The sequence below is a fragment of the Alligator mississippiensis genome, chromosome 4 (assembly GCF_030867095.1).
Source record: "Alligator mississippiensis isolate rAllMis1 chromosome 4, rAllMis1, whole genome shotgun sequence".
NCBI classification, from domain to species: domain Eukaryota; kingdom Metazoa; phylum Chordata; order Crocodylia; family Alligatoridae; genus Alligator; species Alligator mississippiensis.
Genome location: NC_081827.1, coordinates 159,807,047 through 159,824,774, shown reverse-complemented (window position 1 = coordinate 159,824,774; position 17,728 = coordinate 159,807,047). Strand labels below are relative to the sequence as shown.

Below are 17,728 nucleotides of genomic sequence, written 5' to 3'. Positions count from 1 at the left end.
GCACTGCCAACAGCGTCAATGGCGCTTCTGTTGGGGTGCACCGCCGATCTCAGGGTGTGCATGCACCCCCTACACATCACCAATGTTAGGGCTTAATGCCCATTTTATGGAAATGAGAGGCTCCTCCCTAGCTTGCTCCTGCAACCATATGGCTGAGGGCAGGTGACACTTGGGGGCATCTGAACCCCAAGCCTGCACATAGGATGCTTGCCAAAAGACGTTGGAAATATCTGAAGCCCCTGGTGGGGGTGGAGGATGTTTGCGGGTTGTAGGGCCACTTATGGTTCTGGACTGACTCACGGATTTGGACTTGATTTGGCTGATTTGGCTTGGGACACAAAAAATGCCTTTAAGAAAAGAAAAGAATGGACACTACAGGGCTGGAAATGCAACCCGAAAGAGAGGTGGTGGCAAATAGGGCCTGGGGAAAAATCAGAAGACCAAGAGAAGAGGATTATGGATGGCTTCAAATAGAAAAGCGAACTCCATATAGAGCAACACAATACAGTAGCCAGGGAATGTATGGGGGAAGGGAGGCTTCTGCTTCCTACCCCTTCTGTGCTGTGCTGCCACCCCTCACCCCAGTCTGCTGCATGCCTCATAGAGGCAGCTTGTGCCACTTGTACCACATGTTGGCCAGCCCTAGATGTTATCCAAGACCCACCTGTCACTCAGGGTAAATGGGAAGCTCCTTGCAGCACACAGGTGGTAAATGCCCATTCGTCATCACAGAGGATCCAGACTCTGCCTATAAGTTGCTCTGCCCTTTTGGTTCCTGCAGTGCATGTTCTGTTGAATTGTTTGCAGCTCTACTATGTACAGTCCAGTGTCACTGTTTCTTTTCTTACTATCGTGACCGACAAGGACTTTTTGCAGTATCTTTTATTGGACCAGCTGGCCAGTTAGAGAGCTGTTGGACAAGCAAGGAATCAAGTGTCCTTCTCCCAGGTTAATTCTAACCCTTAATAAACTTTGGTGTTTATCTGTATTCGTTAACATTCTTTTTTCATTGGGACTGTCCTTGGTTTACCATCACATATGTTGGTTTTCTATTGATTTCCAGATGTTAACTGTAAAAAAAAAAAAAAAAAAATTCAAGCAATTAAACAGGAAGCACATTGAAGCAAAGTGCTAGTGGAATCAGCATGTATTTCATTTTGCTCTTGTGCCCCCTGTACTGTTCATAATCCCATAGCTATTACTAGTGAAACCAGCTACTTGAAAAAATACTCACTTCTGAGTACTGTGAAGCTGTAGGGGCAAGTCAGTGAATCACAACAGGTTCAGTTCGGTGGTAGGGTCAGTTTCCTAAACTTCTGTTGAAGTCAATATGAGCAGAAGGTGTAAGGCATCATGTAGGCTGTACTCTGGGGGGCATTTCAGATGCTGTTTACTAACAGGGTCAGGTTCTTAGCCATTAAATTACTCTTTCGAAGGCACAGGTGCACAAAGGCAACACATTCACATTAGCAAGGCCTTTCTAACCAATGCAGCACAACTGGGGAGGACTAGTGATCCTTATGCAAGCCTCCTGGAAGGTATCAGTGACCTTTTACAAGAGAAAAGTATACTACAGATATCAGCAAACTAGATTTGTGCAGGTACCTACTGAATCTGATCGTGACACTTATTCTCTGGTGTCACAGCTAAACTGCAGCCCTGCTGCTGGTAATTAAGGTTGTTCAAAAATCTTCCTAAGGGAACAGGCAGTGGTGCATCTCAGGGGTGACAGTGCCCTGAGTCTGATCAGTGAATGCCAGCTACCTGGGCTCTACATACATAACCAATTAATAGAAGGCAGGGTAGAGATGCACCTTATAGACCTAAAGTGCAGCATCTCATCTACATGAGATGCTTTACTGTGCAGTAGACTAATCTACTGCACAGTTAAGCATCACCATCAACATGTGCATGGCATTTACTGTGCAGTAAATTAATCTACTGTGTGGTTAGCTAGTACCTGTAGATACAAGTACTGTACTAGATTAACTGTGCAGTAGCTACTATGCAGTAGTACATGTGTAGATGCTGAATGGGTGCAAATTTGCTCCTGGTCAGCCACACCAGCAAGGGGCCAGCCTCCTGCCTGGAGCAGAGCCATGTGGCTGGGAGTTCCTCCAGCCACGTGGCAGGGATGCCTCCATGGCTGGCCTCCAGGCCCCATGCCTTCTGCTGCCTGGCACTGTGCCTCTCTGCCCCGGGCACTGTGCCTCTCTGCCACAAGCATGGACCAGCCACAACAGCACAACAGACACCAGCTCTGCCCCCCAGGGCCCATGCCTCCAGCTGCCTGCCTCCTGGGCACCATGCCCCTCTGCTGCAGGCACGTGGCAAACCCCAAAAGCACCTGGAATCTGTACCTGAGCCCCCAAGATCCCTGGCAACACCTGGGATGGCAGCATCCCTTACACTGGAGACATCAGCTCAGGGTCCCAGTTGGGCAGAGCAAGGGAACAGCAAACTCATAGCAGTCTGGGGCAAAGCAGATGTGCAGCAGCAGTTTGGCGAGGACACCCAGGCAAATGCCCACATCTGTAAAGCTATGGTAGCCTGCATGTGGGAGCACTGCCGCATCAAGATCAAAACCCTGCAGGCCCAGTGGGTCTGCATCACAGACCACTGCCACAGGACTTTGCCCTTCACGCGGTAGCTGGATCACATCCTGGCCATGAGGGACCCTGGCACAGGCTGCCATGTGTACTCTGAGCGGGCCAGGTCAAGCCCCGGGCCCTTTTCGTTGCTCTGCACGCAGGCTGTGGCTGGCAACCCAGGCAGGCCGGGTCGGAGAGGGCGGGCGCCGAGCTAGAATTAGGCACAGACACGTAACGGTTGATTTTAAGATTGTTTACTTACACCGAGATGGTCGCGGTGCAGGCTGAGAACTTGCTTGAGTTGCGGTTACAACAGAAAACACGAACACACGCGGAGTTTGCTAGGCTCCACGCAGACAGAACTCCGGATGTCCAGGACAAGCGCGCATAAAACTCGTTGATACGTCTTATAGAAGGTTCCGTTCGAAGACGGGAAGAGGTGGGCGGTGGATCAGGCTGTCAAACTCCTCTGAGCAACACACAGGGTTTCTATTACCCTGCCGCGCACACCCAGAGTCCCCACGAGATGGATGTGGAGTCCTCTTTGGCTTGGGCAGAAACTGCTCAAGCCTCTTATACGGTTAGCAGGCCAATCGCTAGCCGCCACATGGGAATAATTTAGCACTAGCCAATTGTGGGGCACGAATTTGCATGCAAAGAGCGGGAACTCCTTTGCACCGTGCGTTTCTGTGTTGCAAAGAAAATGCACCCTGCAAAGACCGCTGCAAAGTGGCGGGAACATTCCTTTGCACGCGGGTTCTCTGTGCAGCAGAACTTCTCCGTGCCATGAAGCTGTAAACCCACGAGGATAATTCTTAGTGCCGAAGCACACACAAAAAATCAGACCTTTGGGTCATGACATCCCCCCTTGCTGAAGGCACAATAGAATTATACTTCAAACCTATCATCCGGGTTATTAACAGCTCTGTCAATGGTTCGCGAAACTAAACGAGCAAAAACAAAATCAGTCAACAATAAAAGTTCGTCCTCAAGGGATCGAATTAAATAATAGCCGGCACACACACATATACATAAAATCATATTCATAACAAAAAACTGGACGATCATGACTTCAGTGGGCGTCATGGTGGAATCGCGCGTCAGGCCTTCGTTCCTTTCGGTGTTGTTGTCCCTCTCGGGGCCTCTCTCCACCACGCACTCCGAATCCCTGATCTGTAAAAGAACTCTCTTAAAATGGTTATTCCACTACTATTTATAAAATCACACAGGACCGCACGATAATGCAGTCGATTAAACTTATCATCACTATTAAATACAGATATGTAAACACGATTCTATACTGGACAGCTCTCTCTCTTTTCCGACTCAGCAACTCGACGAAATCGTCGAGGAGTCCTCATCGCTTTCTTCTAGATAGTGAAAACCTAACTCGTAGGCTAGCTGCCATTGTCCCACGTCTCCCAAGATCCGAAGCTGTCTCTTATTAAGTCCAGAACGCTGCAGGAGGAATCCAAACACGTATCTCTCCTCTTGCGTTCTCTGGCGTAATACTGGACGCTCGGATTCGCGGTGTTTCGTGTTCTGAGCCTCAGTCGGGCGTTGACACTCCCGATCACTGGATAGTCTTGGCTCCATTAGGACGCGCAGTCTTGACAACTGATGAAGGAGACTACTCACAGGATGATCGACCAGTGGGTTCAGCACAATCCGCAAAACCACGATGTTTCTTTGCCCGTAAACCTTAAGACAACTATCTATGCTGTCGAGAGTCACTGGAACGGTTCCAGGGTCTCGCAGGTGACGGTGAGGCCATGGTCGCATTTGTTGGAGCGGTGTTAGTCCCAACGTGCATTCTCTTGGGTTCCAGGCGCAATATGAAACTCCGATAATAGCCAGTACAAGCTGTTCTGCACCGGTGTGCTCTGGTCGTCCATCGTGCCATACGTGGGCCTTTTGTTCGATCACTCCTGCCACAAGCGCTGGAATTGGAATAGGCCAGTGGACGCTAAACGCCACCATGTCGATGTCGGTGACATGTCCCCTTCTCCATGAAGCTTGTCTCACCAAGAAGCTTGCTTCTTCCTGGTCCAGGAGGTCGGACCCAAGTTCCACGACTAGACGTCCTAACCACACAGCCAGAGTTTCTTCGGATCGGATCCTGGATTCTCTACACAAATTCTGCAGTTCGGCTCTGGAACGAGCGTAATAGGTGGTAGCATGAACTGCACTCTGCGGACCGATGACTGGGCTGCTTGATGCTGCAGGCTGATCAATTTCTTCGCGAGTTGTCGCTGTTGCTGTTTCTGTCGGAGCTGTAGTCATTGTTACAGTGGGGGTTGTTGTTGTTTCAGGCAGGAGGGGAGGATGCACTCCTCCGCTTGACTCCCCCTCCCTTCGGCAGAGGGGCGTGGTCGGCAGAATCCACGCTGCGTCGCTGGGCAGAGTCACCGGCCGAACCCTCGCGGGCTCTCCCGAAGCTCCATCCCTCTCTTCCGGTTTCTCCACGCGGTCTTCCCTCTGCTCCGTGCCATCTTGTGGGGCTTCTTAAAATCCCCTCTCTCAGCTGCTTCTCCGACCGCTCGAACGGCCATACGCAGCTGGGTCTTTAAGCTTAAAGTTTCACTCATCAGATCAGTCATAGTCTGAAAAGTTGCATTTAATTCTCCCCCCTTGTCTCACCGTAGGACCACTCTCTCATTTACGGTGCGGTCCTCCGTCTCCGGGTCTTCGTGGAGCTCGGACGGACGATTGCGACCCCTTAGTCCTGGTATTACCATGCAAGGGGAAAGCCATCTGATCGGCATCGGCTCTCCCATCTCCAGGGCACACCGCGAGCAACGGACACACTCCCGGGTGGGGGTCGGGCTTACTGCAGTCACCGGGTCGACTTCGGCAAGGGTTACACTATCGAGGGGCCTACACAGGACCCGCTCATCACTCATGATACACCCGAACGCCGTGGGGTGAAGATACACTTCTTTCCCTTCTAGGGCTCCGACTTCGGAAGCTCTTTCTTCTCCCCTTAGCGAAAGGTGTCCACGGACACATTTCCTGCCCGTTCCGCCCGCCTGGTGGTACATGATGTGCGCCTCCAGTTCTGCGACGCTTGCTACGCTGCGTCTCCCACTTCTCCAAGGGCAGTTCTCAACTAATTCTAACTCTAGCGAGCCCTCTCCTGATCCCATCCTCGTCGCCATGTGCGGGCCGGGTCAGGCCCCGGGCCCTTTTCGTCGCTCTGCACGCGGGCTGTGGCCAGCAGCCCGGGCAGGCCGGGTCGGAGAGGGCGGGCGCCGAGCTAGAATTAGGCACAGACACGTAACGGTTGATTTTAAGATTGTTTACTTACACCGAGATGGTCGCGGTGCAGGCTGAGAACTTGCTTGAGTTGCGGTTACAACAGAAAACACGAACACACGCGGAGTTTGCTAGGCTCCACGCAGACAGAACTCCGGATGTCCAGGACAAGCGCGCATAAAACTCGTCGATACGTCTTATAGAAGGTTCCGTTCGAAGACGGGAAGAGGTGGGCGGTGGATCAGGCCGCCAAACTCCTCTGAGCAACACACAGGGTTTCTATTACCCTGCCGCGCACACCCAGAGTCCCCACGAGATGGATGTGGAGTCCTCTTTGGCTTGGGCGGAAACTGCTCAAGCCTCTTATACGGCTAGCAGGCCAATCGCTAGCCGCCACGTGGGAATAATTTAGCACTAGCCGATTGCGGGGCACGAATTTGCATGCGAAGAGCAGGAACTCCTTTGCACCGTGCATTTCTGTGTTGCAAAGAAAATGCACCCTGCAAAGACTGCTGCAAAGTGGCGGGAACACTCCTTTGCACGCGGGTTCTCTGTGCGGCAGAACTCCTCCGTGCAATGAAGCTGTAAACCCACGGGGAAAATTCTTAGTGCCGAAGCACACACAAAAAATCAGACCTTTGGGTCATGACATACTCCAGCATGGCTGGCTACCAGAGCCAGTGCTGACAAGGGCTCTGGAGGAGGGCCCCTCAGGGCATTAGTGGCAAAACCCAGCGTGGTCCCTGCCCTCAGCCTCAGGTAGCAGCGTAGACAGCCCAGGCCAACACCTGCAGCAAGGGGGGAGGGCAAGGGGTAAGTGGCAAGTGGCAACTGCTTGCTGGCACCACCAGCAGCATTGGTGGCGCTTCTCTCAGGCGATGCACCGCCAATCTCGGGGTGTACATGCACCTCCTATGCATCGCCAATGCTCAAGGTCCGGGAGTGGCTGGCTGCCATGGTGGCCTAGGCAATGGAGGCAACGGAGGAGGACCACCAGGTGCTAGACACTATCCTGGCCCTTGTGGTCACCTTCATGCCCATGAACAACGTGTGACCCCAGAAGCTGGGGAGGCGTGACGACTGCCCGTAGGCAGTGGCAACAGTGGCAGGGGCATGGCAGCAGTGAGCTGGGAGCTCCTGCAGCCCACTGCAATGGTGTCAGTAGTGGGGGGGAGAGGTTTGGTGTGCCCAGCTTCCCTCCCTCCCCTCCCTTCCTCCCCAAGATGACCCCCTGGCCCACTGGCCTCGTCCACACCTGCAGTAGTACTGCCAGAGGCTAGGGTCCTGGGTGCCTTTCCCCAGGATCCGCTTCATAAGCACCTCCACCCCACTGTTCCGTCCTTACCATTCAGAAAGCGCATTGTACGTAGTTGCATAGAAGACAGGACCTTGGTGCACATTGGGCTTAGGGAGGGGTGTGTTGGTGGGAGGGAGGGATGGAGTGTGCTGTTAGGGAAGGAGGGGGGTCTGTTGTTGTATGGGGGTGGGGGGAAGGAGGTGGTCCATGACCACCTTGTCTACCACTGCGATGGGGGAGGGAGGAAGAGGAGGGCGGGGAGCGTCCATGGCATGCTGGCTCCTTGAACAGCTTCCCTTGCCAGTCTGAGCCTGCCCCCTGAGCTCCCTGGCACCTGAGTAGCTGTGGCTGCAGCTACCCATGGCTGCTGCAGGGGGGCAGAGCAGAGCAGGAACAGACCTGATCTGCCTACTCCCATAAGGAGCAAATCTGTGGCCAAAAGGGCACACATGTAGACATGGTCATGGTTGTGGGACAAGCTTATTGTGCAGTAAGTCCAAATCACATTAATAGCACATGTAGGCGCACCCACAGAGAAAGGTAATTAGCGGTGTTCGTCTGGTGTCAGGTAGAAGGCAGGGTAGAGATGCACTTTTAGTCTATAACATGCATCTCTATCCTGCCTTCTACTCAACTTCAGACTAACAGCTAACTATCTCTTTCTCCAGTCAATAAAATCCAAGAACTAAAAGCAGAGGGAAGCTGAGGGGAGAAAATGGAAAGCGCAGCATCATCAAATAAGTGTGTAAGTGGGATAACCCTGTAAGGGATTTTAATGGCAAACTGACTTACCTGGGAAAAGAACAAGAGAATGCATGTAAGGTGCACTTCTGACTCCTAGTGTTTGAACGTATGTTTATAAACCAAGAGAATTTTAGTCAGATGCCTCTCATTCTTTCTGAGAAATCAGGGCATTCGACTAGTTACCTCAGGTGCCTGTACCTGAATGCATGGAGCCTGGGAAACAAGCAGGAAGAACTGGAAGTCCTTGCACAGTCACAGTACTATGACGTGATTGGAATGACAGAGGCTTGGTGCAATTGCTCACATGACTGGAGCACCATCATGGATGAGTACAAACTGTTCAGGAAGGACAGGCGGGGGAGAAGAGGAGGAGGAGTTGCATTTTATGTAAAAGAGCCATATGATTGCTCAAAGCTCCAGTATGAAACTGGAGATGGATCCATCAAAAGTCTCTGGGTTAGGGTCAGAGGGGAGAGCAACAAGGGTAATGTCATTTTGGGGGGTCTGCTAGAGACTGCTAGACCAGGAGGAAGTGGTGGGTGAGGCTTTCTTGAAACAGCTAGCAGTTTCCCAATCCCAATCCCCAGTTCTCATGGGGGACTTCAATTACCCCAACATCTGCTGGGAGGACAATACAGCAGTATGCAGGCAATCCAGGAAGTTTTTGGAGAGTGTTGGGGACAACTTCCTGATACAAGTGCTGGAGCAGCCAACTAGGGACTGTGCTCTTCTTGACCTGCTGATCAAACGGAAGAATTGGAGGGGAACATACTAGTAGATGGCAATTTGAGCAGCAGCAACCACAAAATGATTGACTTCAGGATCCTGAGGAAAGGAAGGAAGGAGAGCAGCAGAGTATGGACCCTGGACTTCAGAAAAACAGACCTCCTGAGGTCCCTTTCAACCCTAATTTTCTGATTCTATGATTACTACAATGCTTTGCCATTCACTCCACATCTCTTGAATAATATCCTGAGTTAACATCTGGTGTACCTTCTCTTTTACCTGTTCCTGTAGATGCTGGGGAATACTCCTCCAGCTTTCCGACATGAACCTGTTAGGGGTTGTCTGTATACGGTGCTTAATTAGCCTGGTTATTCCAGGCTCTTCAGTAAAGACCTCAGGGAATTCCTAAACTATCTGTTCCATCTGGGTTAATTGAGTGTCTAGCAATTGATCCCCCAAGGCCACCCAGGCTCCACTGTCTTGGTCCCCCACCTGAGGTCCTAAACCTAGCTAGTCTGGATAGGGTGCCACAAACAGTTTCCCTCTCCCTCCATTCTTCAGCATGTTGATAAGATACTTTTGGTGGGTTTTTCTTTTTCCCGGCTGCCACACTTCATAGTCCACCGGTCCTATTCTCCTAGTGACATCATACAGTCTCTGCCATTGAGCCACCAATTTACATGTCTCATCCAGGAGTAGGACCAGCACCCGGTCCCCTGCTTCAGACTGCCCTTCCTGTGCCTGGTGTATGATACAGCTTGCCTGTTATGAGCAGCTCAGATTCTCCCATGCAGCTACCCTGACCAGTTTAAGCTGTTCTCCAAGCTGCAGCATGTGCCTGACCAGGTTCCTTGCTGAGCCTTACTGCACCTCCCAACCCTCCTTGATCAGATTTAACACCTCCCCCACCCCTCCATGGCTGGTGCCTACATAATAGTTCAAAGTGGGGAAAGCCCTTTGACACCTAGGGCACCTCTCAAAAGATTAACATTAATGGGATCAGGAGTTTGTTCCAATATCTCAGGTCCTTACCTATGATCTTTCTAAATGAACCATTCAACCAGCCTGTTGGTCTGAGGGGAGTACACCTATGTACACAGCTTTGTAATACATAGTACCTCTCTCCCTTCTTGAAACACTTTAGACATAAAATTGCTGCCTTGGTCAGTCAATACCCCCTTTGACAAGCCCACCCATGTGAATATCTTCAGTAACTAATCTGTGATCCTTAGCGCCCTAATCACCCTAACAGGAACTGCCTCCAGATAACTTGTGGCATAGTCCAACAACAACAAAATATACTGGTATTTTGCACTCCAGCTGCACTCTTTGCAAGTGGTTCTACAATATCTATAGCTACACTTTTGAATGGTTCCTCTATTAGTGGGGCTTTCTGGGGTCTACACACTGGCATTCTGGGCAAGATCTGCAAAAATTCAGCACTTCCTGGTGAATCCCTGGCCAGAAATCCCTTCCCCCAATCTGGCTACCTTGCCCTCCTCCCCACCCTCCCGTTCTTGTTGCAATCCTTTTTTCGCCGATACATCCTGTCTTACTGCTCCTGGAAGCTCATGCTTGGCCAAGGGGTCCTTCATAATTGGCCAGGTAAACTGAGTCACTCACCAGCAGTGACTTTCTACTCAATACACCAAATGTAACATGTCCAGCACTGAAGCAGCAAAGTCACCCCTCCTGGTCACTGCCTGGCCCCCACCTTGTTGCTCCCTCTGGCCACTCAGGGTCCCACCCTGTTCTCTTGCCTACCATGCCTTTATATTATGGTTAGACAGAGAGGCTGCTCTAGAGGGCAGGGGGGAGTTTTGGGCATTAGGCCCTTGTGTGGGCTGAGGCACCCTAGCTTTGACCCACTTTAGTTGGGTTCCTCCACCTGAGGTCCACTGTCCCAGGACTCCTGGCCCCTAGGCCCCAGCTCCTGCCTTGCCCTTCACAAGCTCTGGGTCCCTCGGCCCCAGATCATAGGCTCTGGGCTATCATCCCCCCAGTCCTTCCTGTCTAGCACCACAGTCCTTCAGCTACTAGCTCTCTCCTTAGAAGTATCAGAATGGAACTCTCTCTCCCTAACTTTCCCCCCACCTATCCCAGGAGCAAAAATTCTCTCCCTAGGTAACCCTCTACCAAGCTATTCAGAAGGGAGACATCTCTCTTCCTAGATATCTCAGAATGGGAATACATCTCCCCTAAATGTCTCAGGAGGTAGATACCTTTCTCTATAGGTATCTATGAGTGCAGATCTCCCCGCCTCAAACATCAGGGGAAAAAGATCTCTTTCTCCCTAAATCTCTCTCAAGGGCTCTCTTTCTATCCCTAGGTTATCTTGGGAGTAAGATATCTCTCTTCCCACATATTTCTCCCCCATTCTCTCTTAGAATGGATCTTTCTCTTTTCCTAGATCTCTCTCTCCCCTATATATTTCAGCAGGGAGATTTCTTTCCCCAGACATATCTCTCCATCTTTCCCCCCACCCTCTACCCTTCCCCCTTTCCATATATATCAGGATGGAGATATCTCTACCCCTAGATCTCAGGAGTTAGATATCTCTCTTCCCAGATCTCTCTTCCCCTAGGTATCTTTTAATGGATTTCCTGTCTCCCTATACATCTTCTTTCCTTAGATATCTATCCCTAGATATATTGGGAAGGAAATCTCTCTCTCCCTAGATCTCTCTCTTAATATTTCACTCCCTAGACATTTCTCTCCCTTGATATCTTGGGTGGGAAAATCTCTGTCTCGCTCCTCGGATATCTCTTTAGGGAGATATCTTTCTCCCTAGATATCTTGGTATGGAGATCTCTCTCCCCCCACATCTCTCTCTTTTCTCTCATCTCTCTCTCCCTAGATATTTCAGGGGGTAGATCTCTCTCCCTACTCAGGAGGAAGATTTTCAATCCCCAATCCAGAGGACTGTGAGACTGTCAGAACTACAGGTTGTTGGGGGGCTCAAGCTACATGGGTATAAACCTTTAGTTCACACACCACCAACAGTGATCTGAACTACACATGCAAGCAGTGAACAGCTCCCCATGTGATCTCCAACTGAAAACTACAGGCAGCCAGTGATTTCAAGGTAAATTTGATCAAAATCAAAATATTTCCTAGGAATCTGCCAACTTCAGCTTTTTTTTCCCTGGAAAATTTAATCATGCCTCCCTGTTCTGCTAAAACATGCATTTTAATCTGCTATCTGGAAGTTTGGCATTACATAATATAGATTTTTTATATTAACTATGATAATATACAGTATGACCTCATGACAACTTACCCCCTGGACCCAAGAGACAGATTATCAGGCAAGGGGCTCACTATAAGAAGGGTAGTCAATTTGCTACATCCAGGTGCTAGGCATGTTGTTACAAGCAGGTTCATTATAATGAGACTGTGCTGTCATCTAGGGAGGTGCCTGAGCAAAGAACTGAAGCAACGAACCAGAAGGGCTGAGAGAAGTGCTGGCCAAGACTTGGCCCCAGAAGCATTACCCCGCCAGGGGTATCCTGGGGGCTCTTGCTACATCCACAGCCACCTCCATGGGGCAGTTTAGGCATTTACACTGTCCACTGTGGGATTCAGGCTTTGCAGCTGCAAAGGGACCTGAAACCAGACCCCATTTTCCTCCCTGGTGCTGGAAAGTCCAGATGCTTGACCTAGGGATCTGAGAGCTAACCCCACCCAGCTCCATAAGAATCCAGACCCTGCCAGCACCATTCCCCAGGCCTGGCCAATGCTGCTACCTGGTGGCCAGATCCTGGAGCAGCTGCCTGCCTGGGAAGGTACTGGCTCTGCAAGTGACTACCCCTTTGCTTGAAACCAAGCACCTGTTTGCCTTACACTTGAAGCCAATGGAGGCTTCTGTCCTTCCATTACCTAACATGAGCTCTGCCTACTGCTGGATCCAGCCAGTAGCAAAAGACTCCTGAGCTGCAATAAAAACACAGACTTCAGGCCAAGCTTCCCCATGCTGACCATCTGACATCAGTCCAGGCATCACAGGCAGGCTGAGGAGACAGGGGGAAAAAGCATGATCTTTGGGCAACCAGATGCCCCCAGAGCTTGGCCAGCCTGGGTTCACATCTACCACTCTGGGGCAGTTTTGCCCAGCCTGGAGGCCTCTGGCTACCCCCAGGGCCCACACGCCCTGCTACAGGGCTTTGGTCCCATCCCAGACAGCATCCCGTATCAGCTGCAGGAGAGCTCAGCTGCTGCCTTCTCCCCACATCCTCAGCCCAGGCCAGCCAGGTGCAAGGAAGGAGTGTCTTGTTCCTATCACAGCTGTGTTGGTTGGAAGGCATGCACCTGTTTGTTTTCATCTGCTGCTGTTCCTCCCCCACTTCCCAGGAACACTGGGAAAAATTGGGATGGGATCCAGGCTGGGCCAGGCACAACTTAGCCATATAAACACAGGCACCCAAGCCAGGAGGCCTTTTGATAGCAAAGCAGGCAGGAGTGCATACAAAGGCTGGGCTTAAGGGTGAAGCACTGGGCTGGGGCCTAGGTTCATGTCCCATCTCTGCTACTGACTCCCTGGGTGACCTTGATCAAGTTACATACTGTCACTGGGAGCTGGAATATCATACCCTTAGCCTGACTCCTTAAGGGTATCGAGGTGCCTTACTTCCATGGAAACCAGGGGAGCCAGGGACTTCATCACCTTTAAAGATCTGGGCTGTAGCTCCCCAGCTAGCACAGGGAGTTGTTCTGGCTCTCTTCAGTCATAAGCTTTCTGGGACACTGACTAGCATTTGTTCTGTGCCTGGCGCAAGATGACCCACGGCCCCTCTGAATGCTGCTAGCATCCAAGTGACGGCAGCAGCACACATCTTAGCAGTAACTGCCACACCTGTAAATTACTGCAGGGGCCTCCCCTGGATTTGGATGTGCTGGTGTGGGGAGGGGTTGATCTTAGAGTGCCAGCTTCTGGAGTCAACTGATGAGGAGAGAATTAAATATACTCTACTGCTTGAGCTTGTGGGGAGATGCTGGGGAATGTAACTCCACAGGGCTCCAAGGAACCAAATAAAAACCCAGCAATGATGTGTCTTTTGTGCTTGTGCTTTTTCTGTGACAAAGCCTCCCTCTGCAGTGTGGGGCATGGTCCCCTCCCAGGATCCATCTCCTTCACACTCCACTGCTGCAGGGATGCAAGGCATGGAAGTGCCCTCAGTCCCCTGCTTTTCCTTTCCCCCTCCCCTCCCCTGTAGCACTCTGTTCCCAATGAGATTGTCGGTCTCTTCTCCTGGGGGTCTTGTTTGTTACAGGGTGCCTTGGGGTTGCTCAGGCTGGCAATGTGTAAGGCAGGGAGCAGGAGGGAATGCTGGCTCCTGAGCTATTCCATGGCTGCCTATGAGCTCAGGGCAGTTGGTGTAAGTCATGCCTGCTGCAGCCACATGCCAAACTGGTGAGTTTTAAAGCAGAGGTTGTCAACCGGGGGTACGCATACCCCCAAGGGTACTTTGAAAGGTCCCAGGAGGTACGCACAGGCAGGCAGAGATGGAGTGCTGCCACCCCATGCCGCTGCCTCAAAGGAGCAAGGCTGGGGCAGGATGAAGGCAATGGCACCCCTCTTTGGGCCAAATAGGCACCGCCCAGCCAGGAAAAGATGCAGAAGAAGCCTGCACACAGCCACTGCCGCCATCCACCACTCCACTGCTCCATGTGTGGTTGCAACACCCCTCCTGCTGCTCCTTGACTGGCCACCAGAGGGGTACACTGCTCAAAAACAGTTGAAAACCCCTGTTTTAAAGGCCTCATTTGCTCAGGAAGGTGTGGGGCTGGTAACTGTGTCCTATATCCCCAAAGTACTCCTCTACCCCTTAATACACAACAATGATAACAAAAATAAAGTATTCAGTATGGAGGGACCATACTACGCGTGTGCTGGTTCTTATGCGCTTCCTCTAATCCAGTGGTTTTCAACCTTTTTTCATTTGCAGAACCCTTTGGAAATTTTGAATGGAGGTTCAAACCCCTCTGAATTGTAAGGGTGGGTATTCACATACTTTTGATTGATCGTAGTCATCTTTTTCAGACCCTTTAGACATAGTCTGCAGACCCTCAGGGGCCCACGGAGCACAGGTTGAAAATCACTGCTCTAATCTGTCTACTGATTGCCCTGCCAGGCACCAGACACTATGCTAGTCAGATCCATGATCTGTCCCAGAGTAGCAACTCTGATGATATAGTCTTATTTAATTAATATATGGACCAAGTATGTTAAATACATCTAAATACATAATAGGACATTTATTTTTTACCTTCTGGCAATCCAGACATCCAAGTGTGCCCAAGTATATGGCAAACAGTAGTTACTAGTCTTGTCCCCCAGGCATGGATCCTGAGAGGGTGCACTGCTGCACTTGCATCCCTCTTTGATTCCTGCTCCACCCAAAGTTTAAAACCAACTTCCTGGTGGTAGTGGCAGCAGCATTTCTAGTCAGGCAGTACTGAGGGTGCCAGATGCCTTCATGAATCATTATGATCTACCTGATCCCTTCTAAAGTCTTCATTCCACAGGTGTTAATGGCCCTCTCTCCTTTTTAATGGCTTTTCACCAATCAGGTTAGCCTTTGTTTTGCAATTCTTCTGTCCCTTAGCTGCTCCTGATAAGGAAGCTCCGATTTCATAGCCCTGCATATTTTTTTAACTCATTCCAATGAAGCTCTATTTGTTTTTGCTTCAATCTTAAACTGAATAAAACAGCTCTAGGCCCCTGACATATCAGTAATACTTCTAGTTTACTTTTAAGTGGAGAAAAATGTGTGTTATTTCATATGTGATGATGCACCTCACCATCTGCACCCCCCTTTTCTAAATTCTAGATCTGCCCATGCTGCACCTTCCTCCCCACAGGATGCTAGAGGTCATTTCTGCTTTTGCCTGTGGGTTACATGAGGTTGGGGGTCTTCCCTAGTGGAATATTGGCTCCAGTGGGCAGCTTCTCAGCAGCTCTGTGTGCACAGAGTCTTAGCAGGTCTTAGTTTCAGTCCAGAGGGAACATGTTGCAAAGGAAGCCTCAGCAGAGAGATTCTGGACCAAACAAACCAAGAGCTGGAGCCACTGGAAACCCTAGAGATGGTGCCCACAGGGTAAGCAACATGGGAGGTCTGTGGAGTGGAATCCAGGTGTGGAGCCTGACAGAAGGCACAGACCTGGATTCCCTTCTCCACCTGGAATGGACTGGCACTACCAGCCCTGGCAGGAGATGGCCAGGAGCTACAATGCCATTTCCACCTGCATCACCAGCATTTCCTGCCTTATCACTTTATCAGTCTCCCAATGCATCCCCCTATGGGAGGGGCCAGAAGAGTTTTCCTGCACTTGTTGAGCTCTGGGTTGGTCCTGGGGCTGCTCTGCCTGCCCCCCTCCCCACAGCTCAGAAGCTGGTCTGCAATGCAAAAGAGCTGGCATACGGTGTGCAGCTGCTCTCTTCCTTGGAAGACTCCTACCCCAGGGATTGCCCTTAGGGCAGGGAGAGTTGGACAGGGTAAGGGCACTGCCAGAGCAGCACAAAGGGAAAAGTTCAAGGCCCAGAAATGGGGCGTACAGCCTGCTCAGGTCATTTATCAGCTCTGCCACTGACTCTCTCCTATCCCCCCCATCAAGTCACTTTCTCCCAGACATCTTTTATAAAGTGAAAGTCTTGATTCTCCCCTGCCCTGTGTGCATTTCATCTGTTCCAACTCTTTGGGGCAGAGAGATGTCCTGCTGATGGGTTATACAGTACCCAGTATGTGGGGGCCCTGGGCTTGCCTGGGCCAGAAGCTGTCATTGCCATAGTGCTGGTATGAAGGCTGAGACCTCTCAGGGATGAGGTTTTCTGCTCCCAGTCCATAACCCTAGCTCTGTGAGCACAAAGACTGTCTGCTGAGAAAGCTGTGCCATTGGCCCTCATTGGCTTCTTCCTACCATAGAGCACTGCAGGGCTTTGTGTGAACCCCAGCTTCCTGCTCAGGGGCCAAATTCCATGCTGGTGGAAAAGGGATGATGCTTCCCTAACTCCTACTGCCTTTACCACACACACCCCTTTACACCAGCATCATATTTGACCCTTTTTGACCTTCCCCCAAATCAGCCAGTCTTACCAGCTTCACAGAATCTGAGAAAAGTAGGGCTGGAAGGGACCTCAGGAAACCATCTAATATGGTGAGTCTCCATCAGGGTGCCACAGCACTCTGGCATGCAGTGAGAACCTTTTAAGGGTATTGTACATTGTTAGCTTTGTTAAGACCAGTGATTCACACATCATTCACAAGATAAACCCAGATATTTCAAGTAAGAATCAATAGTGTCAATAATATTCTGCCCTGCTGTGGACTTTCTGAGATTGGGGCAACAAAAGAATTGCTCTAGTATTTTTCCCTAGTCGAGAAATGAATGAAACCTACAAGCTGGCATTTTCTGAGGGCTGCCTGGAGTCTAATGATGGAAGTCTTGAGTCTAAAAATGTTGAGAATCTTGACCTAAATCAACCCTCTGCTTAAGGCAGGATCACCCTTGCCTAAACCAGCCCAGACAAGTGTTTGTCAAACCTGCTCTTAAAAATCTTGGGAACAAACACATGTACACAGCTACCATGTGCAGTGCCTGAAACATAGAAAATACCCTTTAACTTCCTCCAGGTAAAGCAGGATGGCACTGTCAATGTCCTGCTGCTGGCAGGAGGAAGTAGTTGGCACCCAGAGGTGCTAAGGGGTTATTGAAAATTCATGTACCATCCTAGTGCAGCTTATTCAGTGTTAAGCAAAAGACCCTGACATACAATAACATATGGCACATGATTTAAACCTATTCTCAATGCCCCCTTGCATTGGGGGTTCAAAATCAGTGGCTTTCCTACTTCCCCTTCTCTGCACAGGCCATGCCTACCCCCTTGGTTTTGCAAAAAAACCTGACATGCCATATTGGCAATAGGACCCTTGGGAGTAGGGCATCCCTTAAAGGCACTGTCGGGCCACTGGATATCCCTCCACCATCCTACATCAGAACAGATAGGAGCCAGATCTTTGCCCTCTGTTTTCCCAGCAGCTCTGGGCTGAGGGAAGCCAAGAATAAGCTGGTTAGGTGAAACAATGCATGAGTATGGGATGGTTTGGATACGGATGAC

General features: G+C 50.5%; 1 protein-coding gene across 1 annotated transcript; it reads right to left on the bottom strand.

The window, feature by feature from the left end:
• Positions 1–632: 632 nt before the first annotated feature.
• Positions 633–4,970, bottom strand: LOC132250309 (uncharacterized). Its single transcript, XM_059726888.1, has 2 exons — positions 2,854–4,970; positions 633–1,070 (listed from the first exon to the last, which is right to left on the bottom strand). The coding sequence occupies exon 1, from the start codon at positions 4,872–4,874 to the stop codon at positions 3,918–3,920; it is 957 nt and encodes a 318-aa protein (XP_059582871.1). The 5' UTR covers positions 4,875–4,970; the 3' UTR covers positions 633–1,070; positions 2,854–3,917.
• Positions 4,971–17,728: the final 12,758 nt, after the last annotated feature.

Excerpts from the sequence above, each read along its gene's own strand:
- LOC132250309 (XM_059726888.1), bottom strand. The coding sequence starts at position 4,874 with ATGACTACAGCTCCGACAGAAACAGCAACAGCGACAACTCGCGAAGAA.